The sequence below is a fragment of the Lissotriton helveticus genome, chromosome 1_1, assembly GCF_964261635.1.
Source record: "Lissotriton helveticus chromosome 1_1, aLisHel1.1, whole genome shotgun sequence".
NCBI classification, from domain to species: Eukaryota; Metazoa; Chordata; class Amphibia; order Caudata; family Salamandridae; genus Lissotriton; species Lissotriton helveticus.
The window spans coordinates 469380892-469408331 of NC_136057.1; the positions used below are offsets into that span (position 1 = coordinate 469380892).

The following is a 27440-nucleotide window of genomic DNA, read 5'->3' on the forward strand; positions in this document are numbered from 1 at the left end:
CCCGATCTTCCGGTCCCACTTCCTGTCAACATCTTGCCCTTGTTACGGTGTGGATCACCTCCCATGTATCTTGCCATCATTGCAGTGTGGATCACCTCCCAGGTATCAGTCATGGATCCAGCCATAAATAAAGGAAAACACAGATGAATTAGTGCTCTTAGATCAGATCAGAGATACAGTTTACATGCCAGCCCCATTGACTACATCATGAGACTGTACCCCCCCTTACAACCCACACCCACAGCAACTCAAGTCCTCCTGACACAAAGAAGGCTAATATCAGTGAAAAAGCAGGTGATACTCATATCCGGTGGTGTAGCCCCAAGAACTAGCTACAGTATGAGAAACCGGCGTGCAGCGATAGTGAAGGTAACTGGAGGCTAGGACATTACCCTGTAGTTCATGTGCCATGTTGTGTCTCCAATATTGCAGCCCTACTACTATGCGCAAAGCCCGGTAGCGGGATCCTCCAACCTAACCACCTACCCATCTGAGAAACCATGAAACGGGACAGGCCCAGGTACTTGTGAACAACCGCGATCCGCAGGCCATCAGATGCTACATTGTCCCACCTCCTGGCGTAGCCTCCAAAGACATTGTGAGCAGGGGCAGTGTAGGGTTTCATGGGCCCCTCCCAGTGAAACTTCAGAAAACTATAGCGCACCAGAATCGTTATAAGCTGACCTCTACTGCAGCCATGCTGATCCCCGCGCACCCCTGCATGATTAGTCGCAAACCGTTTAAATAGAGTGCCCTGACCCGAGCCATGCTCTGCACTGAGCGCCCCGAGCAGTGTGCAGCCCTATAAATAGTGCTAAAAAAGGAAGATCGTTGACACTATAATCCCTTATTTTTCCCAGCAGCCACAGTAGGGCAGTCATGTTTCAACCTAAAAATGTCAAGGATTTGTCCATTCCGGTGGCAACAAATTGTCACGGCCAAACATTTTGTGCTAAAAGGCCTGCGGCTGGCACACTTAGAAATGCGAACGTTTAAAACCACCATGTATGCTTAACATTGAGTTCTTCGTACTCTGATTCAGTAACTGGAGGCTAGCCAGACACATTCTCACGTTAAGCGTAACTCCACGAGTAAGTAATACCCCAAGATGTGGAATGAGAATTCGAGCGAGCTAACCAGGCTGTCATAAATCTTTATCAAGCAAGGATATGTTCATGGAACAACAAGAAGAGTACAGGTAATATAATGAAATATATACCTTGCGTTTCTTGTGAACCGGGCCAAGCTTACTTTAAGCATAAATGGTCCTCAGCCTGCCATGGATGGCTTACCCGAAACTGGGCTTCGAAATCAGACTTTAAATTGCGAGAGCCTAGCATAGCACCCGCTGCATTACATGAGGAACATTGAAATCAGACTTTTAAAATGAGAGCACATAGCATATCACCATTTGCATTAACTGAGAAATATTGAAATCAGACTGTCAACATCAGAGCGCCTAGCATAGCACCAGTTGCATTAAGTGAGGATCATTGAAATCAGACTTTCAATTGAGGGCCCCATGCATAGCACCAGTTGCATTACACGAGGAACATTGAAATCAGACTTTCAAATGAGAGCTCTCAGCATAGGACCAGTTGTATTACATGATGAACATTGAAATCAGACTTCCAACTGAGAGCGCTTTGCATCAAACCAGGTGCATTACATGAGGACCCCTTCATATTTGCGTGGGAGATTAAATGATTTGCCCAGTATCACATGTGTTCAACGGCATTGCCAGGAGACTCAGTCCCCCAGCTTCATGGCCACTCCCCACACACTAAACCTTGGAGCCCATTAATACCGATGCAAAAGCTTGCCACAGTTCTCCCAGCATAGTGATGTTTCCCATTTTCATGCCAATGAGAAAATGGCGTGCGGGATATGCCCCGATAAATGAAACCTTGAATGGGAAGGACAAATGCCATCTCCCATTCTGGATCCCTATGAGAAGAACTGCAAACAAAGGGGAATGCCCATGGCTAGACCCGCCGTGTCTGACGAGAGGGGATTGAAACCCACTAATTCTGTTATAGAAAGGGCTTATGTTTAAACTAGCATGCCATATACCCTGCCACTCTGAAGGTGCACACCACATTTGCGTGCCCGTACATGCAGTTGCCAAGAAGTATTTAACAAATACAGCACTGAATGCGTTTGGTTTCAGTTTTCCGCCGTATTTCATCACGCCTCATCAAAACTATTACTATCCTGTGGTCACGTTGCACAAAATAATCATTTGTCTTTTAAATTTCGATGTGGTACCCAAATCAGATGCCTACCATCTTATTCAAAACCGGGGCTAGAATACAAGTGCACAACCCAGCCACACAGGTCGTGACCCTATTTGTTGTGCAGGCATCCCCCGGAGGCCCCTGTCATACGCCCAAAATTTACGAGCACAAAAACAGCATTCTGCTTGCACTAGAAATTATGCTCCCATTTCTATGGGCACATGAAATCAAGCACATGAAACCAGAAATATGGGAATGGACCAGACTGCTACAGAACAACAATGAACACTGATCCTCATAGTCAAAAAGAGCAACTCTGGGCCCGGAAACACAACAAGCCATTCCGGGCCTGACCTCGAGGCAAATATAGCCTCCCGGCGGACCCGCATACCTAGCAATAATAAGTATCCGCCCAGCTTTCACTCTGTCCCAGACACAAGAAGATGAGGCCTTGTTGTCCAGACCCAGTTTAACGGAGCCAGCAAAGATTTAAATTGAACAGAGTCCTGAGATTAAGGTCCGCAGCAGCAGCTCTAAGGCAAGATATCATACCGCTGCATAACGTCCCAAACCACACCACACATTACACTACGCAATACCACTTGTGCCAATGAAATACTGCAAACTCAGCCTATGCTGATAAAGAGTTATGTTACCTGTGTGAAGCTCTCCACAAGTGTGTTTTCTCAAACACTTAAATTCAGCAAACATTTAGCAAAAATGCGCTCTTTCCATAACCCCGGCCTTAACTAATTTTTCCGAAGTAGCACGTGGTGCTCAAAAATGAACATGGAGCATGCACCGGCCGCCACTTCCAGGCCCAAGAGCCGTGACCGCGAGCAGACACTTGACAGACAAACCAACAAGCTTCTAGCCGTATGCGGATAGAACTCGAGCCCTTATTATTATTTATTTTTGTAGAGCGCATAGTCACCATAAGGTATCCCAGCGCTAGGCACCCTATCTCTTTGGTTTGGGCCAGTTCAGGACGGTTAAAAAAGGAAAGGGGGGGGCAGGGGGTCAATGTTTAGAGTGGGCGTGAATCATTGGGGAAAAAGATGAGTTTTAAGCCGCTTCCTGAAGTGAAGATACCGTGTTTCTAGTCTCAGGTCGCGGGGGAGCGAGTTCCAAAGACGTGCGGTTTGGACTGAAAAGCGTCTTCCGCCTGAGCGGGTTTTCTTAAATCTGGGGGTGGTGATGAGGTTTTCTGTGTCCGACCGGAGAGATCTCGTGGGTCTATAGGGTGTGATAAGTTTACTGAGAGCGGGGGGACCTTGCTTTTGAAGTAGTTTGTGGGCTAGACACAAGGCCTTGAATTTGACCCGCTCCCTTATGGGAAGCCAGTGGAGGAGTTTGAGGGCAGGTTTGGCGGAGGTTCTGGCAGGGGTATTTGTGATAATCCGGGCCGCAGTATTCTGGATTCTTTGAAGCTTGGTGAGGGTCGCCTCAGGGGCACCTAGGTAGATCACATTATTATAGTCAAGCCTTGAGATTATCAAGCCTTGAATAAGCAATTTTTGGGAGTTAAAGTGCAACTGGTTAGCTCAGTTGTTTAGAGCGTGGCGCTAATAATGCCAAGGGCACCTTCGGACCGGACAGCCTCCGACCTTCGGCTAGACCTGATGTCACTCGATATCCGATTGGTTAACAACGAGCCTACCCATGAGAAGGGACACCTACTGGATACCCTCTTTACAAACGTAGCAACTATCACCACTAAACCACCCATGCCCCTTCCATGGACGGACCATTTTCTGGTCCCTATCGTCTGGGAAATTCCCACCATGAACCTCCCTACCACTAAAATTCAGGTAACCGACAGACGGTGGCATAAACTTACACCGGGGGAATGGGCCACCGTCCTTGCAGAATCCACCCCCGAGCTCTCGACCGACCCTATTACAGCCGATAAGCAGCTGGAGGAGTGGATTACCGGCTCCCTAGACACACTTCTCCCTAAAACAGTGACCTTTAAACATCCCAAACGAATACCAGCGGCTCCATGGTACACCCCAGAACTTAAAGCTCTGCGCCAAGAGTGTAAGAGAACAGAACGCTCTTGGAGGAGAAATAAATCGAAGAGCGACAAAGATAGCTACTCGACCTCCCTTCTAACCTACAAAACCGCTATACGAAAAACCAAAAGCGCGTTTTTTAAGGAAAGAATAGAGAAAGCGGGATGCTCTAGTAAGGAATCTTATGTCATCCTTAAAGAACTTTTAAAAACCCCAGAACAGGGACCAAGACAACCCACAGATCCCAAAGCTGATCAGGAAAAATGCCAACAATTGGCTAACTTCTTTCATAAAAAGGTCCAAACAATTCTTGACTCAATCCCCCTTACGAAGTCATGTGATGAAAACGATCCCCCATACCTCTCAACACCTACTTGTCTCTCCTCTTGGGGGCAAGTCACAACGGAGGAGGTAGGAAACACGTTGAATTCCATAAAGAGTGGATCTCCCAGGGACCCCGCCCCTTTCCGGATTCTTAAGGAAGTAGCTCCCACGATTACCCCCCCCCCTGACACACCTGATCAATGCCTCACTCCAACAGGGAGTTGTACCCCCGAGCTGGAAGAAGGCCGTCGTAAAAGCCTTACTCAAGAAACCCTCCCTCGACCCCGAAAACTTGGCCAACTACAGGCCTATTTCCCTACTCCCGGGAGTAAGTAAGATCGCTGAAAAGTTGGTCAACAGGAAACTCTCCCAGTTTTTGGAGAGTAACAACAAATTAAAGAGCTCACAGACGGGCTTTCGTCCAGGTCAGGGCACTGACATCGCCCTCCTGGCCGCGGTTGAGGAAGCCAGAACATTGCTTGACGACGGAGGATCAGTGGCAGTGATCCTCCTCGACCTCAGCGCGGCATTCGATACCGTCAACCACCAACTCCTCATCAAAAGACTCAAGGGAGTAGGGGTGGAAGGCTCTGCCCTTTCTTGGATCTCATCCTTCCTAGATCAACGGACCTATCAGATCTGGGAAAAGAACGCCCGCTCCTCCGAAATTCCCCTCCAATGTGGCGTGCCTCAGGGCTCCTCCCTGAGCCCCACTCTATTTAATATCTATATGTCCACATTGGAGGAGGTTATCACCCCTTTCGGAGTGAGCGTCGTCAGCTACGCCGACGACACACAACTAGTGGTGTCTCTATCCCATCCCAGACAACAATCAGCAGACTTATTTAACTGCCTTTCACAGGTCCATCTCTGGATGAACAACTCAGCCCTAAAATTAAATGGGACAAAAACCGAAGTTTTACTCCTCGGTCCAAAAGGGCTCACACTCTCCCCGAACATCTGGCCAGCCTGTATGGGCCCCCCCCCTGACCGGAAAGTAGAGGTAAAAAGCCTAGGGGTATGGCTCGACTCGGACCTCTCATAAGTCATATGTACTACAGTGAAGAACTGGAGAAGTACAGGGGCAGGACTTTCCTTAGTGATTTCAGGAGCCCAAAGCAAGTCCCGGCGACTTTTTTTGCCTGCACAGTGAATGAGAGGTCCGAGTCGAGCCATACCCCTAGGCTTTTTACCTCTACTTTCGGGTCAGGGGGGGGGCCCATACAGGCTGGCCAGATGTTCGGGGAGAGTGTGAGCCCTTTTGGACCGAGGAGTAAAACTTCGGTTTTTGTCCCATTTAATTTTAGGGCTGAGTTGTTCATCCAGAGATGGACCTGTGAAAGGCAGTTAAATAAGTCTGCTGATTGTTGTCTGGGATGGGATAGAGACACCACTAGTTGTGTGTCGTCGGCGTAGCTGACGACGCTCACTCCGAAAGGGGTGATAACCTCCTCCAATGTGGACATATAGATATTAAATAGAGTGGGGCTCAGGGAGGAGCCCTGAGGCACGCCACATTGGAGGGGAATTTCGGAGGAGCGGGCGTTCTTTTCCCAGATCTGATAGGTCCGTTGATCTAGGAAGGATGAGATCCAAGAAAGGGCAGTGCCTTCCACCCCTACTCCCTTGAGTCTTTTGATGAGGAGTTGGTGGTTGACGGTATCGAATGCCGCGCTGAGGTCGAGGAGGATCACTGCCACTGATCCTCCGTCGTCAAGCAATGTTCTGGCTTCCTCAACCGCGGCCAGGAGGGCGATGTCAGTGCCCTGACCTGGACGAAAGCCCGTCTGTGAGCTCTTTAATTTGTTGTTACTCTCCAAAAACTGGGAGAGTTTCCTGTTGACCAACTTTTCAGCGATCTTACTTACTCCCGGGAGTAGGGAAATAGGCCTGTAGTTGGCCAAGTTTTCGGGGTCGAGGGAGGGTTTCTTGAGTAAGGCTTTTACGACGGCCTTCTTCCAGCTCGGGGGTACAACTCCCTGTTGGAGTGAGGCATTGATCAGGTGTGTCAGGGGGGGGGTAATCGTGGGAGCTACTTCCTTAAGAATCCGGAAAGGGGCGGGGTCCCTGGGAGATCCACTCTTTATGGAATTCAACGTGTTTCCTACCTCCTCCGTTGTGACTTGCCCCCAAGAGGAGAGACAAGTAGGTGTTGAGAGGTATGGGGGATCGTTTTCATCACATGACTTCGTAAGGGGGATTGAGTCAAGAATTGTTTGGACCTTTTTATGAAAGAAGTTAGCCAATTGTTGGCATTTTTCCTGATCAGCTTTGGGATCTGTGGGTTGTCTTGGTCCCTGTTCTGGGGTTTTTAAAAGTTCTTTAAGGATGACATAAGATTCCTTACTAGAGCATCCCGCTTTCTCTATTCTTTCCTTAAAAAACGCGCTTTTGGTTTTTCGTATAGCGGTTTTGTAGGTTAGAAGGGAGGTCGAGTAGCTATCTTTGTCGCTCTTCGATTTATTTCTCCTCCAAGAGCGTTCTGTTCTCTTACACTCTTGGCGCAGAGCTTTAAGTTCTGGGGTGTACCATGGAGCCGCTGGTATTCGTTTGGGATGTTTAAAGGTCACTGTTTTAGGGAGAAGTGTGTCTAGGGAGCCGGTAATCCACTCCTCCAGCTGCTTATCGGCTGTAATAGGGTCGGTCGAGAGCTCGGGGGTGGATTCTGCAAGGACGGTGGCCCATTCCCCCGGTGTAAGTTTATGCCACCGTCTGTCGGTTACCTGAATTTTAGTGGTAGGGAGGTTCATGGTGGGAATTTCCCAGACGATAGGGACCAGAAAATGGTCCGTCCATGGAAGGGGCATGGGTGGTTTAGTGGTGATAGTTGCTACGTTTGTAAAGAGGGTATCCAGTAGGTGTCCCTTCTCATGGGTAGGCTCGTTGTTAACCAATCGGATATCGAGTGACATCAGGTCTAGCCGAAGGTCGAAGGCTGTCCGGTCCGAAGGTGCCCTTGGCATTATTAGCGCCACGCTCTAAACAACTGAGCTAACCAGTTGCACTAAAGTCGACAACTCTGGCTGTTAGGGCACAACCTCTTCACAATTTCACACGTAGCCTTCCAAAAAATTGCACTGTGCCACATATCGTGTTTGCCGATGGGAGCGGCACCTGCCCTCACCAAAGCTCCCATACTCAGAAATGTGCAAGCATACCTTTGGAACAGCTGCAGGAGGTGCGTGCCATGCCCACTGATGCCCCTCTGCTGCCATGGGAGCTGCAGAATCCCTAACACAAGTCACGCAGCAGCGTCTACTAAACCCTCCTCACCGTAGAATAACGGTCTGATCTTCCCAGCTGCGAAGAAAATCCCAGATTGGTCTGCCTCACTGCTGCTGTCCTCGGTCGAATACAGATGCTGCTCCGGAGTCTTGCACTTCGACCGCCAAGTCCTTTTTGAAGTTTTTAGTGCTGCCTATCCGCCCCCAAGGGCTGTTCGCCGCTCATCCGCCTTCAAGTGCTGTTAACCATCCTCAGCCAGGTAACCACGTTACATTCCACAAGCGTCTTGGAGACCGACAAACCTGCAGGGGAACAAAGAAAAATGATAGTTAGGGCCTCCGCCGGAGACCCGGACCCATCGTGCGCGGAAACCCAGGCTGGGGAGCGGCAAAAAAAGAGAGGCCGTCCTCTCCGCTCCCCAGCCTCCTATACCCTGAAAGGGGAGAGGGCAAATCGGTCCCGACCGGCTTGCCCGATGTTGCCTGAGCGCGGCGCGAACCTGAAGCACTATTAAGTGCCTCTGGTTCACGCCGGCCACCAGCCAATTACCTGTGGACCCAGGGGAAGCCGTGAAAGGACTGCAGAATCATCTGCATTGGGGTCATGGGGTAATGTAACGCACACCCTGCGTGGTAGCGTGGAAAGCAACACACTTCACTAGCACAGCCTGTGTCAGAAGTACTGACAATGTTCAATGGTTTTGGAGACATGTTTTTGACTATGTGAGTGCGATAACTGGAGAATCTTCTCTTTAATCATCAGATATTGCAATATTAAATTATATACCTGATAACGTGACCCTTCTTTTCAGTTAGAAACAATGGTTGTACTATGTTTTGATTTTAGTGAAAAATCAAGGAAGCTTCCAATAATCCTAGATCGACTAGCAGATTTGGCATTCTTATCCAAATAAATAAACGTTAATGGACAGTATTTCATTTCTCGAAAGAGTTACTATTGGGCTTATCAAAGCATAAACGTCTATGTATAGCTAATCAAAAGTAATTTAAAATTCCAACTAAATATATTTTCATTGCAGCTTCACCTACTTCCATAACCACATATGAAACCTGTCAGACATACGAGAGACCGATCGCATTCACATCTAGATCACGAAAGTTGTGGGTTCATTTTAAATCAAATGAGGCAAATAGCGGCAAAGGGTTTCAAGTACCTTATGTGACGTATGATGGTAAGACTGATTATTTATTTATTTATTAATGTATTTTAATTTTACACAACCTATTGACGATACATTTTTGCTCATCTTGCATCCCTTCAGACATCCACAACCATGTCTGTAGGTACATAATCAAAGAAAAGCATGTTCGCCACCGATGTCGACACTCCTATGTGCAGCATTGACTTAAGCACTAGAAAATAGTATCTACCTAATTAAAATATTTTGGCATGTTGTTTAAAGCGATCCAATCACTGTTATAATGTATGTTTCAATATGCTTTTTTGCCTGTTATTGGGTCTGGTCACAAAATTAAACCTTTCTCTCTCTCCCCACAATTTTCTCCTCACAAACATAAACCCTTCCGATATATAGATGATCTCATAAATCTTTCCATTAGACTTAATAGTTCATGGATTACCTTTACGCAAAGTAAAGCTCCTTCTGTTCACCAAAAGTCAAAATGATAAATATTGTCCATCTTTGCTAATGATGTTTTACTGCACTCCACATTTCCATTTTTTTATGAAGTAAAATAGCCAATCCTCTTGAGATGCAGCATGAATGGAAATGTTTTCCTGCCCATCATCCCAATGTCTTTTTAATGGTCAAATGGTGCAAAAAATCAACATTAGGTTTGTTTTTCTAAAAGTAGGCTAGCTTTTTCAGCTCTCCTATGGGTTATTTTGACCTCATGTATTCCGACTAACTACTGTCCTAGTGGTTCTTTTGCTCCATTCTAGAAGATGTTAAAAAAAAGTGTAATGTATGTATATATTAGTATTTGTAGAACACAAGCCAAGCTAAAACGTTGTGGAGCATGGAGTAATAAGTTATGTTCTAATAAACTATGAACACCTTAAAAGGAATATGTTAACTAACGATACAGAGGCTGTTTAGAGAGAGAAATAACAAGACTTGATGAGATCAACCCATCAGGAACAGCGCCTCAGAACTAGATGTAATTTACCCATTTCTGAAATCTGGACTAATTCGGCTTTATGTGAGTACCTGATTAATATCATGATGCTGCGCGAAATATAAGACGACAAAGAGGTTTTACACAAAATAGTTTACATTTTAGGAGCTACATTGAAAATTACCTTCATTTAGAGAATGAAATCAGAAAGTATAAGGGGTTGTTGCGTAGTTCCTATAAATGTGTATAGGATCTGCACGTTTAGACAACATATACTGTGGGATTGGTGTCCAGACTGATTCCAGACACCCCCACCGGATATGTTCACCCGTGCACCAGCTAGCTCACAGTGCCACTATGAGCCACTCTTACCAAGGAGAGAGTAGTTTCTGGCAACTATTGAACATGACAACCCTGTCCCCTCAGGGATTGTGTAAACAGTACAGTACTTTTCACTCAGTCACTCGTACTCACTTTGTCTCAGAGAGATACACAGAATAAAGCATTTATTGAACCAGCGTCATTCTAGTGTAAAATATGTGTACTGCAACAACCATAAGCCAGAAACAGTTGTATACTGTTATAAGCACAAACAGAGTAAATAGATGGTAGAATTCTACCATAGTGCTAAAACAATGAATATATGCAAGCATATAAATACATGACAGTAAGAATGCGTACTCCTATGATGCTAACCCTAACTAAATGTAACTAACTGTACCCAGCATGTATGTAGGTGTATCGCCAAGAATCCCCCCTAGGATAAAACCAACACCATTACCTGATGTGAGAGAACAAAGGACCCTGTCTTGGTCTCTAGATGGACACCCTGCGAGGGATGTCAGACCACTGCGTGCTGGAGTGCCTGTGTCCAGACTAACTCTGACTTGCAGAAGAGTATGCATCCACAGGAGCGAAGATGGATCCCTACTCTCCCCCAAGGTAGCGCCCAATTGAGTGTCTTATAGTCACTCAAGTAAAGTCCACCCCCTCTAGGAAGAGAAGAGCAACGGAATGGACCACCAGAGGAAGCAGGCAACTGTAGCTCACTATGTACAGCAAAGATTCCTGTAAGAAAGAGGCTCTATATATAATGTTATATTATGTTATAAAGAGCTTATATCGCACACAAATACTCTAGAGCGTCCTGGTGCGTAAATGAGCTGAGGTGGAGCGAGCAAGAACCATTTAAATGTGCTGACTAAACAAGTTTTTAAGCGTTTTTAAAAAGTCGAAAGTCTTGAGTATGCTGTAAATCCGCGGGGAGAGCATTCCAGGCAGCTGCTGTTTTGACAGAAAGAGACTGCCCCCCCAGGCGTGATCTGCGAAACCGTGGAATAACAATCCGAGGTAGAGAAGCAGAATGCAGGGATCAATTGGGCACATACAGAGCAAAGCGCCTCCTAAGATACACAGGTCCTTGGCCAGGGAGGGCCCTGTGAGATAGGGTATGGTCTTTGAATTGCACCCGCTGGGCCACAGGCAGCCAGTGCAGATCCCGCAAATGCTGCCGAACACTACATCTCCTAGAGATGTTGAACAAAAGTCTGGCTACAGCATTCTGTATAATTTGAACTTTTTTCAGCAAATACCCAGGAATGCAAATGAACAAAGCAGAGGCATAGTCTAGGCGGGAAAGGATAAGGCACGGGCTACCGTCTCTTTGGCCTCTCTTGGGAGCAAGGGAAAAAACCTTCTTAAGGCCTTAAGGGTGCCAAAGCAGACTTCAGTGAGTTTTTTAACATGATCTGAGAACCGGAGGTCTTCACTAAACCACACCCCTAAGTTCTTTGCCGGGCCTCCCTCAGAATTAGGACAGGGGAAATCTGGAGGCCACAGAGATTCTCTGAAGGCCGGGGGGAACTGGCCATACAAGAGAACCCCCGACTTGTCCTCATTGCACTTAAAATGGGCCTGTGCAAGCCAGCGAAATATGGACGCAAGGCACGTCTGGGCGATATTAGTGTCCAAGTCAGAGCCCTTCCAGGTGAATAGCAGCTGAGTGTTGTCCGCATACGCTATACTTTTTGCTCTCTGCTCCTCCGCCTGAAAAATCAAAGGGGTTAGATATATATTAAAAAGCAAAGGGCCAAGTGTAGAACCCTGAGGGACCCCCGTGGAGAGTTTCCTGACCGCGAATGAGAAAGGAGACATCCAGACCTGCTGAGTGCGTTCATCCAGGAAGGATTTTATCCAATCCCGTGCCGGGCCGGCAATGCCAATAGATGAATGCCGGGCAAGGAGTAGCTGGTGGGGCACCGTATCGAAGGTGGCAGAGAGGTCCAGTAAAATCAAGGCCGCCCTGCTGCCCCCATCCAGGCACTCCCTGATCGCCTCCAACATCTCCACCATCGCAGTCTCCGTGCTATAGACAGTTCTAAACCCGGATTGGTAAGGGTGTAGGGCACCCGATGCTTCAACAAAGGCCTCAAGCTGCCGAAAAACCACCTTCTCGCAAATTTCGGTAATTCGCTGGAACCAAAGGTTTCTTAAGAAGGGGTAACAGTTTGGCCTGTTTCCAGCGCACGGGAACCCTAGGTACAGTGTGTATAGAGTCCCTAGTCTCCAGAGGTAGGAAAGAGGTTAAAGTTAGATATAACCTTACTATCCAAAGTGGTAACTTGGTCTAGCAGTAAGGCAGTATCAGAGGACAGTGAAAAGCATTTGTTGTACACACTCAGTCAGGAAAAGTTTTCACACACTCAAGAACTGAACTCTAGGCCAATTGTTTTATATCAAAAGATATAATTGTTTTATTTTAGAACCAACACGTATAAAAATATACTTTTCTCAATATGAGTGACTTTAGATAATTACTTTCAGAAAGGCAATATATTTTGTAAGTACAATAGCTACAGTGGTTTCAATTGACAACACAATTTCAAACACAATTTAACATTGAGCTCAAGGGGTTTTTCTACATAAATGCAGTTGATTACTTTAAGGATTACTTTTCTAACCACAGGACTGGATCCTGGATTCACTCCAGTGACCTAAGCTGTAACCAGTTAAGTAAAAGCGTTTTGGTTACAGTTGTGATTTTTAAAGAATATAAATGTATTTTCAAAGTTGACACTTAAAAACTTTTCAGTGAAAACCAAGCAATGTTATCCTATGGGAGGATATTCAAGTCACAGGTAAAGTAGGTTCTCGTTACTTTTGTAAACCAGTACTGGACTCCTAAGTTCAGCACTGGGACCTCTACCTAAGACAGGTAAGCAATTATGTTTTGGTACTTGGTGCGATTTTTAAAGAATTTTTGTAGTTTGCAAAAATCGACACTTTGAAGAAATTTCACAGAAAAACAATGGTTTCCTACGGAAGAAAATGCAGGTAACTGGTAAGTACAGTTAGGATTACTTTTGCGGTTCAGTACTGGGCTAAAAGGTACAGTACTGGCTTCTCCCCTGATCACAGGTGAGTAATTCGGAATTCGTTATTCGGCTGATTTTAGATGAATATTTTAAAGTCTCAAAACTCCACACTTAGAAGAAATTTCAAGTGAAAACCAGTCAATGTTAACCTACGGAAGGAAAATGAGTTATTGGCTTTTAGGTAAGTACTCAACTGGTAGAGTTAAGGTTCTGGGCATGGACTCAGGGGTCTCCCAGGGTCGGAAAGGTACAGTAGTTACACCCTCAGCGGCACAGGGACAGCCAGGTGCACCGAGAGTAGGCCCAATGCAAACCAATGGAGGGTAGGGGACCTTTGGTTGGTGGCTGCAAGCAAGCAGGCCATGCGGATGTGGGAGTTGAGCTCCTGGTCACTTACTCAGGGCAAGTGGGGAAATAGAGTACGGTAGTAGTTGCACTTCCAGCGGGTGCTGAGTGTGCTGGATTCGCGGTACCTGGCTGGCACCAGGGGTGTTGATGTTTGCAGAACCATTGCTCGTGGGAGTCCCAGTCTTTTGGAAGGTTCAAGGCAGGCAGGTCCTCCGGGGCTGTAGAGGTTGCTGTCCGCAATAGGCGCCGGAGCAGGTTCAAGGATCAACAGGCCTGTAAGGTTCTGGGGCCAAGTCAGTGGGCGTCGTCCTTTTGTTAGAAGCTTCACGGCAGGTGTTCTTGTTTCTTGTTCTTCTTCTTGTTGCAATCGGGATCTGAGGAAGGAAGGTTCAGGGTGCTTACAGATAGGGCAAGGGCATTGGTCCCTGCTCTGGGGTGGGTACACCCCCTAGCCTGCTCCTCTCCTGTGGGAGGGGGGCAGGAGCCTAGCTGTGATTGGGCAGGGTTCCCCATCTTCAAGATGGCCGGAGCCCGGAGTCGTGCTTCACCTCGCCTCTCCCACCTGAGGGGTGGGGTTGGCATAGGCTGGCACACCCCCTTCCCTCACAAATGGGTTTCCCGCCATTCTTCCCACCAAAGTGGGGGTCAGAACCGATGGGGGTCAGTTGCTGAGTACAGCAAGTGGCCTGGAGAAACTCACAAAGGCGGTATGCCTTTGAAGTTTCCCTGCCCACCCTGGGGGAGGAGGCCTGGCACCTCGTCCCAGGATGTGCATTGTTTCAGGCCCCTGAGAATGGCAGGCTCTCGACCCAGGGGTCCAGAAACATGTCTGGTGGTGGCAGCCTCGGCAGCCACACAGTCAGTACTCTGGAGTTGGTTAGGTTTCAAGGGGCATCTCTAAGATGCCCTCTGTCGTGCATTTTACATTAAATCCTACACTGACATCAGTGTGGTTTTTATGTGCTGAGAAGTTTGATATCAAACTTCTAAGTCTTCAGTGAAGCCATCATGGTGCTGTGGAGTTCGTAATGACGAACTCCCAGCACCATATACTCTTAATGGCAGCACTGCACTTACAGTGCCCAGGAAGGGCTCTGGGTACTGTAGGGGCACAGGGCTCATGCACCTGTGCCCACACTACTGGCATAGGACACCCAGCTAGAGATGTGACTGATGAATGCCAGGGCAGTGAGCTTGTGGGCATGGCACACCGGCATGTGTGCCATGTCGACTCTCTGTTTAGTTCTGTACTTAGACACTCAGCCTGCAAGGGCAGTGTGTGGGTGTCAGGGTACAGGGCCCTTAAGGGTGGCACAATAAGTGCTGCAGCCCTAAGGGGTGTTCTCTGGTCACCATGCCCTGGGTACCTAGGGTACCATTTACTAGGGGCTGACAGGTAGCCAGTTGGGTTTTAGTTTCAACATAGTTTTTTGGGAAGGAACACAGGCCCTGGGCACCTGGTTGGCAGGAGCCCAGGGCACACTCAGTCAAAGAACATCAGCAATTCAGCAAAAAGTGGGGTCATACCCATGCAAGAAAGATGGCACTTTCTCACAGTTCCTCAATACTATAACCCAAACTTTGTATGGACAAAAAATAACAAAGAAGAGAGAAAGAAAAATAAACATATAATCGTTTTTTCAGATAAACGAACAAATATAGACTAATAGTTTATCTTGCTCACTTATGCATTGTTTGTGCATAGCCACATACTCACAATATCAATAGTTGTCAGAGGTGCATTCAGTTCGTCGTCACGGAGACTGTCGACGGTGTTCCACTCAGAAGAAAGGTCTCTTCAATAATATCCAATAAGCAAAGTAAATTTTTATCAGTGCACTGACCGTTAACTTGAAGAAAGGTTAATCCCACGAAGAAACTGTAGCACATGTCTGCCACTGTCAAGCTTTTACCGTGTGGGATTAGATCCAAACAATAAAGATAAAAAAACAACAACAAAATTGAAAAGGAGAAGGACGCTGGAAACTTGCAGGCATCAGTCTCGGGTCCGGGCGTCCGCCAAGGCCGGGAAGGAGGAGTTAGGCAGACTCGAGCTCCAACATAAACAAACGCGAACAGTCAAAAAACGTTTTTTTTCGTACAGGACAAAAAGAATGAAATGGAGATACTCCTCTGTTGGGGTCATGGAACGGACCAAATCCAAGGACGAAGGAAGTTCACCAGAGAGTATGAGAATCCGTAAGTCCACAACAGAGGTAGGATCATGAGACTGGGAATCAGGTAATGGGGCGTGGTCCAACTTCAACAAGTAAGTAAGCCAAGCATGGAGGATTGTGTGAGGCGTTCTTTTATCTCTCTGGCTAATCACGCGAGAATATTGTCATGTGAGTGTCTGTCGTAACACAGTAAGAAAGCCCAATTGATTTCAGTTTTTTGTGATTCCTAGTAATGAAGCATCTTGGGATTAGTAGTTTGGGTCAGTTCTCCCACCCAAGGGTCTGCTAACGGGCCAGGCTTTTGAGGGGTTCAGGGCATGAAACATACGCACTAACAAGGGGGCATGAACCTGGACAACAGGTTCAGAAGACCTATCTTCAGTAGCATATCCCACCCAGTCAACTAGGTATTGTAATTTTATTTATTTATTTATTTATTGAGTTTGTAAGGCGCTCAGCTACCCAAAAAGGGTTTTCCGGCGCCAGGACGGACATAAGCAGCATGCGGGTCCTTCAGTTGACATTACTGATCAAACAACCAGGTTTTAAGGTTTTTGCGAAAACGTATGTAATTAGTTTCTTTACGGATGAAAGTGGGAAGAGTATTCCAGATGGAGGGGTCCAGATAGGAGAAAGATCTCCCTCCCATTCTGGAGAGTTTAATCTTGGGCACACAGAAGTTGTGCAAGGTTTCAGATCTTAAATGGCGGGAAGGCATGTAAGGGCGTACTAGGGCTTGAAGATATTGGGGAGCTGTTCCTGCTTTTATCCTAAACATATAGCTCAGGGCTTTGAACTTGATATGGTTCTCCACCCTGAGCCAGTGTAGTTCACGTAGATATCCTGAAATGCTGGAGGTCTTTGGAATCCTGCAAAGCAACATGGCAGCGGAATTCTGGATTAGCTGCAGCCTACGGACCACGTCTTTGTTTGAGCCTATACAGAGAATGTTGCCGAGGTCAAGTCTAGATGTAACAAGGGCGTGCACTACGGTCTTTTGGGTGGAAACGGGCAACATCCACAGGATTTTCTTGAGCCATTTTAAAATGGTGAAACATAGTGCAGCTACCTTGACGGTTTGTTGGTACATGGACAGTGTGTCGTCCACGATGACACCCAGGTTCTGAACGTGGCTGGTTGGTTCAGGGACACCTCAATATCACCTAGAATCCATGATACGTTTGACTTCATACTCAAGTTATACTTCTACACTGACTGGTGGGTGAGGAGGTTCAGGACTCGACGGTTGATCATATACTTTAAGTATTGAAGTATGAAAGACAGGATGGATCCGTAATTCAGAAGGTAGTTAAAATTTCATGGTAACAGGGTTGATTATTTTACTAACTTCGTATGGCCCTATATATCGGGGTTGTAACTTTCTAGGCCCTGCTAGTCTGAGATTTTTGGTAGCTAACCAAACCTGGTCCACTAAAGCATAAATAGGAGCAGGACGCCTATGTTTATCTGCTTGCATTTTCATGTTGTCTTTAGCGTGCGGAAGTTCTTGTTTAGCATTTTTCCAGATCTTAGCAAGATTAGTGTGGTGGTCTTTAACTGCAGGTATTTCAGATATTGTCAAAGGAGTGTGAAGTTGCAAGAATTTGGGATGGTAACCATAGGTAAAAAGGAAAGGGGAGATCTTAGTTGCAGAATGTGTAGTGTTGTTATATGCGAATTCTGCCAAAGGGAGTGCTTGCACCCAACTACTAGTAGTAGTGCTCAACAAACAGCGTAGGTACTGCTGTAGTGTTTGATTATTTTATTCTGTTTAGTCATTGGTGTGACAGTGGCGGACAGGCCGTGGAAAGTCGATGATCCATGTGTAAGGATGTGCACATGCCTCTCCAAAACTTGGAAATGAATTATGTGCTACAATCTGATATAATCACCGAAGGCAACCCATGTATTCTTACAATCTGTTTAATGAATACCTCTACCAATTCTTTGGCTGTAGGGAGTTTTTTGAGAGGTAGGAAATGGGCCATTTTAGATACTGGATCCACTACTACCAAAATTGTTGTAAACCCTCATGTGACAGGTAGATCTGTTATAAAATCCCTACTGAGGGAATGCCAGGGATTGTGGGGAATATGTAAGGGCATTAATAACCCAGCAGGAGCACAATGGGAGTTTTTTTGTCTTGCACAAGTAGGAAAGGCTTTGACATACTCGCTTATTTCTTTTACCATTCCTTTCCACCAAAACCATCTCTGACAAGTTTGTCCAGTCTTTTCCCCCCCAGAGTGACCTGCCAGAGGTAGATTATTACACCATTGTACAAATAACTTACAGAGGTCATGCGTAGGGACAAAAATGCGGTTTTCATGATAGAACAGTCCACTCTCTATTGTGGTGTTAGGGTCCTGTAACCATTTGATAGGATCAAGCTTTGAAGATGCTAAGGCCAATTTCTCAAAGAAGACTTTAGAATCATCTTTGTTTATGTCCCCCACTGCAATCACTTTTTGCACCGATATAGTAGGGACTGGAGGTTCCAAGGTGTTCTTACTTTCTTTACCCAATTGGGATAGAGCGTCGGCTTTGCCTTGTCTTTCCCCAGGACGATAAGTGATTGCAAAATCATATCCACTGAAGAAGGAAACCCATCTCATTTGCCTGGGAGTAAGTGCTCTCGCTGACTTAAAAAACTGTACATTCCTATGATCAGAATAAATGGTTATAACGTGGAGATCCCAACAAATAATACCTCCATTCTTGAAAAGCCAATTTAATGGCTAACAATTCTCTTTCCCCAATCGTGTAATTCTGTTCTGCAGGTAGAAGTGGTTTAGAGAAATATGCTCTAGGATGTAAACACCCCGTTTTGACATCTCTTTGAGATAATACTCCACCTACTGCATACTGTGAGGCATCAGCCTCCAAGAAATATGGTTGTGTACTATCTGCATGTTGTACAATGGGAGCAGAAGTAAACTTATCCTTCAAAGTCTTGAAGGCTTGTTCAGCTTCATCATACCACACGAATGTGAAACCTTTCTGTAATATCCAAATGATAGGTGTAATCATGTCTGAGAAGTGATCAAGGGACCTTCTATAAAAGTTTGCAAAACCAAGAAAGGATTGCACTTCTCTTATGGCACAAGGGCTTGACCAATTTGTTATGGCAGTCACTTTAGAGGGGTCCATGTGAATTCTCTCTGGAGAAATAACAAAACCCAGAAAATCCACTCGCGTAGCACGAAACGTACATTTATCAAGTTTTGCAAAGAGGTGATTTTCATGGAGACGTTGTAAAATATTTTTAACATGACTAACATGTTCTTCATCTGACTTTGAATATATTAGTATATCATCGATATACACAATCACAAAAAGGTCTAGGTAGTCTCTCAAAATCTAATTTGCAAAAAACTGGAAGGCTGAAGGAGCATTGCATGAGCCAAAAGGCTTTAAACAATACTCATAGAGCCCGAATTTGGTGTGAAACACTGTCTTCCACTCATCGCTCGCCCTCACACGGATCAAGTGGTAGGCCCCACGCAGATCAAGCTTGTAAATACCTTGGCTCCCTGCACCTGATACAAGAGGACGGAGATGAGAGGCAGAGGGTATTTATTTGTTATAGTCATCTTGTTGAGGGCTGTATAGTCCAAATAAGCCCTCAAGCCCCCTTCTCGTTTAGGTATGAAAAAGATAGGAGATGACACAGGGGACGTAGAGTGTTTTATGAACCCTTTCTGTAACATGTCTTGTATGTATTCATGAAGATATTTAGTCTCAGGTTTGGTTAGGGCATAAATCCTACTAAACGGCAAGTCCCCTCCGGGTACTAAATCTATCCGGTAATCAAAGGATCTCTGTGGAGGCAATGCACTAGCTTTCACTTCATCAAATACCTCCAAATATTTTACATATTCTGCAGGCAAATTGGATGTGACTAACGATCCTATTCCTGATACGCCACAGAACAAAGGGGCTTGCCATTGCACTGCTTCTTGATAATGCAAGACACAATAATGAGACCGAAAGGTGACTTTTCTTGTGATCCAGTGGATATGGGGATTGTGTAGTGGTAACCAGGGAACCTCCAAGATGGCCACAAAATTGGGTGTGTCAATTAAGTCAAATCTATTGGTTTGATAATGTCCATTGTCACATAACATTAGTATATCAGCTGTTTGACATGTAAGCAGCCCTGATGACAGCTCCTTACAGTCTACTACTCGTACACTCTCTGGTTGGGATTTAGGGATAAATTCCACATCAAGTGATTTAGCAAGTGTGATATCCAGAAAATTTAGAGTAGTCCCAGAGTCTAACAAAATCGCCAACGCCTTTCTGCACTGAGAGGGCAATATTAAGGTAACCGATATTGTGAAATGTTTGGGTACACGATCTATCGTGTTCGCTAGGTACTGAGAGATCTGAGAGGGGTTTGAACTTGACAGACGGATCTCCTGTTCCTTCAAGTTTGTTAGTTTTCCGACTGTGTAGCATAACCATTCTTCACAGCAGGTGACTTAAGAAGGGGTTTTGGTTTCATAGTGCATCCCTTAGCATATTGTCCCCCTTTCTCACAATGGAGACAGAGGTTAAGCTGCCTTCATTTGTCTCTCTCCTCTACTGACCAAGGTCCTCGAATACTACCAATTAGCATGGGTTTGCTAGTATCTTTTACCTCTTTATTGTCTCCTCGAAACATCACAAAATGAGAGGAATCACCTCTGGATTTCTGTCCTTTTCTCTCACTTAAACGGTGATCCAGTTTCACAACCAAGTCAATAAAAGAGGGACAATCCTCAGGAGGGTCTACAATTTGCGACAAAATGTCTTTTAACTCACCTTTTAACCCCCTGTAAAACAAGGAAGTCAGTTTGTCTTCAGGCCAATGCGTCTCTGCTACTAAAAGATCGAACATGGTAATGTAGGTAAGCAAGTCTTTTGAACCCTGTTTTAAACCCAGCAATTCATTGTCACTGGCCTGCATATATGTGTGTCTAGCAAATAAACTCTGCATTCTTTCCATGAGCTGGGGAAAATCATACACGGTAGGATTATCGTTTTCCACCAAGAGTACAGCCCAAATTGCTGCATTCCCTATTAGATATGAAATTACAAAAGTGACTTTGGCCGCATCATCTGGGAAAGAAGCTGATCTACAGCTAAATTGCAGATGGCATTGGTTCATAAAAACGCTATATTTGGCACTATCCCCATTAAATCTGTCTTTCATAGCTAAAGGCAGTGGAGTAGGTGTTACTACTATTACACTAACAGGTTGAGTGGCACTCCCCCCAGGTATTGACGTTGGAGAAGCTGAAGAAGGGACATGAAAATGTGCCGGCTGTATGTAGCTCTTTTTGTGTCTATGTTGGGTATCACCTACTCGTGCATCTACCTGCCTATGTGCTTTAACGTGATCCAGTTCTTGCGTTAAACGCTGAATTTCTATTCTAAGTGTTCAGAGTTCTTTTTGTAAATTTACCACCGCAGAAGCTAGTTCATTCATGGTGATATTCTGGGGTTCGTAGAAAGGGAGTCATCCCTTTCAAATGCGGCTCCCTTGTCCATCCCTGCTCAGGTGAAAAAAAAAAAGTGGGCCTGGCTTTCTGTCAAGACTTAACTCTGGCTTGCCGAAGAGCATGCATCCTCAGGAGCGAAGATGGACCCCTGCTCTCCCCCAAGGTAGTGTCCAATTCAGTATTTCATACTCACTCAAGTAAAGGCCACTCCCTCTAGGAAGAGAAAAGACAACCGAATAGACCACCAGAGGAAGGAGGTAACTAGCTCGCTATGTACAGAAAGCGTTCCTCAATACTGTAACCCAAACTCTGCATAAACAAAAAATAACAAATATAGAAAGAAAAATTAACATTAAATCATTTCTCAGAAAAACTAAGAACTATACACTAATGGTTTATCTTGCTCCCTTAAGCATTGTTTGTGCATAACCACATATCACAATACCAATAGTTGTCAGAGGTGCATTCAGTTTGTCACAGAGACTGTTATCAGTGTTCCACTCAAAAGAAAAGTCTCTTCCATAAAATCCAATAAACAAAGTACATTTTTATCAGTGCACCGACCGTGAATTTGAAGAAAGTTTTTTCCCATAAAGAAACTAGCATATGTCTGCCATTGTCAAGCTTTTACCGTGTGGGATTAGATCCAAACAATAATGATAAAAAAAACAACAAAAATAAAAAAGGTCAAGGACCTGGGAAACTTGCAGGCAGCAGTCTCAGCTCTGAGCGTCCACGAAGGCTGGGAAGGAGGAGTCAGGCAGACTCGACCTCCAGCGTAAACAAACGCAAAGAATCAAAAAACTGTTGCTTCGTACAGGACAAAAAGAATGAACTGGAGATACTCCTCTGCTGGTGTCATGGAACAAACCTAATCCAAGTACGAAGTAAGTTCACCAGAGAGTATGAGAATCCGAAAGTCCACAACAGAGGTCAGGATCTCGATACTGGGAATCAGGTAATTGAGCGTGGTCCAACTTCAACAAGTAAGCCAAGCATGGAGGATTGCGTGAGGCCTTCTTTTATCTCTCAGGCCAATCACGCGAGATATAGTCATGTGAGTTTCTGTGGTGACACACAAAGAAAGCACAATAGATGTCAGTCTTTTGTGACTCCTAGTAATGGTGCATATTGGGATTAGTAGTTTGAGGCGAGTTACACCAAGCAATCAAACAAGAAGCTCGAGGTGTAAAAGTCGGCGTGCACGAACCTCAACGTCTCGTGTCAGCCTGGATGTCTCTTTCTCCTCTGCTCGACCCAGCAAAGACATGGTGTTTATATACCCTAAAGGTACCCTCAGGGGTTATACGTTGCTCCGTCATGTCGGCCAAGGATGGCGATAGTGATGAACCCTATACATAGTTATTATGCAGAAGATGTTAATCCTGCTGCGAATCTGAGAATCCTCATGCATAATAAATTAGGCTAGTTTTCAGGGAAAACCACACAACATTTATGCAGCACTCAACTAGGTAAAAAGTCAGTACCAAAACATTATGTAGTACAATGGCAGGGAAAATGTAGGTAAAATGTTAGGTGACTACCAAGGCCCATATTGGGGTACATTATGAATCATAACAGGGTGTGCCCATCTAACCTCGCATCTCCTGGCTAAAAACAGTAACAAGCTAAGGAACGGAGTACTGTGCGATTAATTAAAGTGCTTAATGCACAAAATGAAACAGTTTTATGTGCCCAGCCGCCTTCCCACTAATGAATTCTGTCGCCTGTTAGTACACTAGGCTTTTTGATTTTATATATTTCCAACATTTACTGGCACTGCATTTTTTGGGATTCATGGTAACGGAAAGTCCTGGAGAAGCAGCATTATTGCATAACCCAATAAGTTCTTTTGGGTACAATTAGACTTTTGTTCACACACCGCCCCATTCCTGAGGAGGCCTTGTATAAGTACGGCCAAAACGCGTCAACACTGTTTATGAGGAGTTTTATCATTTGTAACATTTTGGAATTAATCCAGTCTAGAGAGCAAACAAAAGGGATTTTGTTTCCCCAGGACTCTTGAGACAATACAACTACCTCCAAGTGGATTGAACTTTGTATTCCCAGTGGGGAGTCACATTATGTTGAGATTTGTTGTATGGAAATGCTTTTCTTCCTATTTGTGTTTTTTCAGAGACGCATTCAAAATGACTTGGGTAGGAATGTTTACAACTAGAGAGGCAGGCTGTATAAAATGAATATAGCAAATTGTATGAGTGATTAACACACCTATGTCCAGTGAAAATTAATTGTGTAATTGCATGTATCAGGTACTTTAATTAAACCCTACAGTAGACCTTTCTTTGCTTGTTACTATTCATTTAGGGGATAGTCATGGAGGATAGGTGTCAGGATCAATTCTCACACATCTGTGACTAACTCATCAGTGATCAGCATTGCCCACTCCAGTGTGAACTGCTCCACAGTGAACAATGATCAACTTTCTATTGACCAACATCATTTGATATCCCAACACACTCAACTGCTGCATATGGAGAATGATTCTGCTCTCAGGCCTCTGTTTGCTATTCCCTTCCATGGCTGCCGATTCATGTCAATAAAACTCTCACTACCACTAGACCCTTAGACAAGTTCTCACAGGAGCTCAAAATATCAGCAGCCATCATGGGTGATGTTTTCTATATAAACTGCACCTAGTGATGAGAAAGCCCTTTATCTTTTTAGCCTTCATAGAGTAATGACCTTAACTTGTTCCTGATTTTGGAGCATCTGTTTCTGACAATTCACCGTCTTCACATGATGGTCCTCTCTGCCACGTGGAGGTTGATCATCAGATTCAGTGACATCTTTCAAGTCAAGGGGTATTGCATCTGGAAAGAAACAACTAATGTTATTGGCTAGATATCTTGGTTCTCTCAGTCGTTCATATTTTTGTTACATTTTTCTGAGGTACGAGAGATAACAAGTCATCGATTTATTAATGAAGCATCAAAGCTAATATAGAAAGCATGTATTTGGGGGACAGTAAACCCCTACTTAACTAACTCTTCAAAGGATCTGATAACTCTTACAACTCTGTGAACATGTAGATCCTAATGCTAAAGGAACAAAACAAAAGCAGCTTGGATACCTGTACTAGCAAAGCCTAATCAATTGAAGTACACATTAGAATTACACTATTGTGATGTAGGTCAAGGCATTTTCTGTACATTGTTATCAGAGTAAAATCTATTGTGATGTAGTGCAAGACATTTTCTGTATGTGGTTATCAGAGCAAAATCTTATACCATCAAAAGGGCCAGAGGTAATCATCCCAAAAAGATAAAGAGCACCAAGGTTTACAACTCGTGGATTGGATGAGCGATGATACTCTAGAGATAGGAAGCATTCTTTACAGTAAGGGACAAATCAAGGATTCAAGGATGGGAGCGCATCACCCAACCCAGTCAAGATTCACTAAGTAGTTGTTGCTATCTCTCTATGTCTTTCACTAATCTTTCCATCTCCGGAAAGGGTGCTCTGAAGCCCTTCTCAACCATTGTTTTGCCCTCTTACACAATCTTGACCATGCCAGTCTCTATGGGCGATAATCAGAATGCCTAGGTTGGGAAGGTGGATCTTGGAAGGTTAGTGGTTGCACTCTTCTGTACACTGACAATAAGTGACAGCTGTTTGAAAATATAATTGGCTGTGAATGGAAAATGTGGGTAGACATTTCAGAAAATACCTGGTGTAAAATTTTGAGAGATGAAGAAAGAAAGATGAAAGATGAATTTTCTTCAGCTGTTATTAGTGTCATGTTTTTATTGCAAGTCAAAACATGCAAAGGATGATAAATGCTGGAAGTATAAAACTGGAATGGTAGCGTGGGGAGACCCAATAAACCCTTGGAGGCTTGGGCAAAATAAATAGTATCAGGTGAAGTATGCCAACAAGGGATTTTGTTTAAGCAGTGTAACTTATAATGACTTGTTTTCAAAATATTTAAATAGTTCAGTTTTATCAAATCTTGAACCGGCAATGAAATGAATAACTTCTGCAATCAATGCACAGAGAAACAAAAACTACAGAATCAGAACAAACACGGGAATATCATATAATCAAAATATAGATTTATTTTCATATATAAATTACATTAGGTAGGGTACAATCAAAACTGAAGTTAATCCAGTGCAAACACATGAAAAAGGTAGATTACAATTCAACCTATAATTCATGAGTCAAAACATCCATTCCGAATTTGATCAGAAAAGTGACGTATCTCCTGGTAAATACAACAATCACTTAAAATATATCCAATATTGAGGAAATGGATGGTACAGTTGACGTTTCGGTCTTCTGTGGCGTGAATCCCTCAGACCATCTTCAGGACAATAAAAATTGCATCTAGCAAAGACCCCTAAGAGATTGTACCCTACCTAATGTATTGATATATGACAATACATCTATAATTTTATTATATGATATTCCCGTGTTTGTTCTGATTCTGTCGTTTTTGTTACTCTGCGCATTGATTGCAGAAGTTATTCAATTCATTTCATTGACGGTTCAAGATTTGATAAAACGGAAGTATAAAACAGCAGGCTCTCTCACTCATATGTTTATGACATTCCTACTATAACTGAGCTAAGTTATTCAAGTTGCACAAGGGCATTAACAATGTATTAGAAATCAATAATAAGTAAAGAGTGCTCCTCTGATATTGGAAATCTGTTAGGGCAGCCGAAACAGCAGCTTGGTTTCAGAGATGCATAACCTGGCTACTATGGAAAGAATCACTTAAGGAGTCAGAGAGAGACAAGGCATCTTTGATCAATCAAGGATAAGCGTCCTTGAGTTCTATTCAGAATTTAGGGCCAGATATAGGTAACTTCCATTTAGCGAATCCTTAATAGCGATTATTACCGAATCGCTATTAAGGAATCGCTAAATGCAATTTAGGTAGGAATCGCTAAAATATTAGCGATTCCTTACCATTACTTAATAACAAATCGGTAATTCTGATTCGTTATTATGGAATACCTAGCCATTCATTCCTATGGGCCAGGCGGCCCATAGGAATGAATGGGAAGACATTCACTATTAGCATTTCGGTATTACCGAATCGTTAATAGCTGGAGGTATTTCAAGGGTGCCAGGGTGTTCAAAGGAAACCCTGTTGCACCCCTGAAATGTGCATGTGTGCACAAGTGGTGCACATACATGCCCTAAGGGCATGGATGTGTGCCACATGAAAAAAAGCAAAAAAGTGTTTTTTGTGAGGAAATCGCTATTTACCACCAACTTGGAGTTGGTGGTAAATAGCGATTCCTTAAGGCTAAGGTACACTGTTTTTAGTGCTACCTACATTGCATTTAAGAAATCGGTATTTCCGATTCCTTAAATGCAAGTATTTAGCGATTGCTTATTTTGCATGTAGGTTTAGAGTCACCTACATCGCACATGGCTAAATACCGGTCGGTAACGCTGAAATTTACCTAATTTCGGCGTTCCCGACCAGTATTTAGCCACCTACATCTGGCCCCTAGTTGCCTAATCAAGAATTTGGTGGTCAGGGTATTGTGTCAGAAATGTGAAAGCATACCCTGTCCCCCAAACCCTCGGTCTGCCCTCGTAACGAGTCTGGCAGGCAGGCCATCATCTTACTGTTGGTGGTGCCCCCATTGGCGGAAAGCTTACTCCAATGGGCCAGTGAAGCATGGGCCGTCTGACTAAGGACATGAGACTACCCAATCTAGTTAGAGCAGATAGCCTGATGGTCTTTTTTCACTTGTCACCACCAAAGAAAATCTGGCACTTGTGAGCAGAAAAAACATAATGACACCCGCCCCCCCACCCTGCCCTCCCGCATACCTTCAGAGAAAACTCCCATGCTGTTGGTCATTATTTGTTTTTCATTAAAAAACTCCCACTTTGGGAATTTGTTTTTGAAAAACAGAGGCCCAGTGGCTACAGCAACGCCAGCTGTGATCTGATCATTTAGTGGACAGCAGTCTAGCTGGTGTGACCTCCGCCACCTTGACAGATGATTGCAAGCTCGCCTGTTCAAAATCAGGCCCATAGACTTTGCTTGGCTGCAGACATAAGGGGAGAGTGGAACTTTGTTTAAGAATGTCAGCGTGGAGTTCTTATCAATATGATATATGGAACTATACATAGCTGTACCTTAGAATATATTGATTAGTTTTGTT

General features: G+C 44.5%; 1 protein-coding gene across 4 annotated transcripts in view; it reads left to right on the forward strand.

Annotated features, from left to right (window-relative positions):
* The window catches only part of SCUBE1 (signal peptide, CUB domain and EGF like domain containing 1), a 2199864-nt gene that overhangs the window by 2091715 nt on the left and 80709 nt on the right, over nucleotides 1–27440 (forward strand). For all 4 annotated transcript variants that reach the window (XM_078673869.1, XM_078673871.1, XM_078673868.1 and 1 more), the window contains one exon: nucleotides 8841–8993. In XM_078673869.1, coding sequence (XP_078529995.1) covers nucleotides 8841–8993 — 153 coding nt within the window. The remainder of the gene's footprint in view (nucleotides 1–8840; nucleotides 8994–27440) is intronic.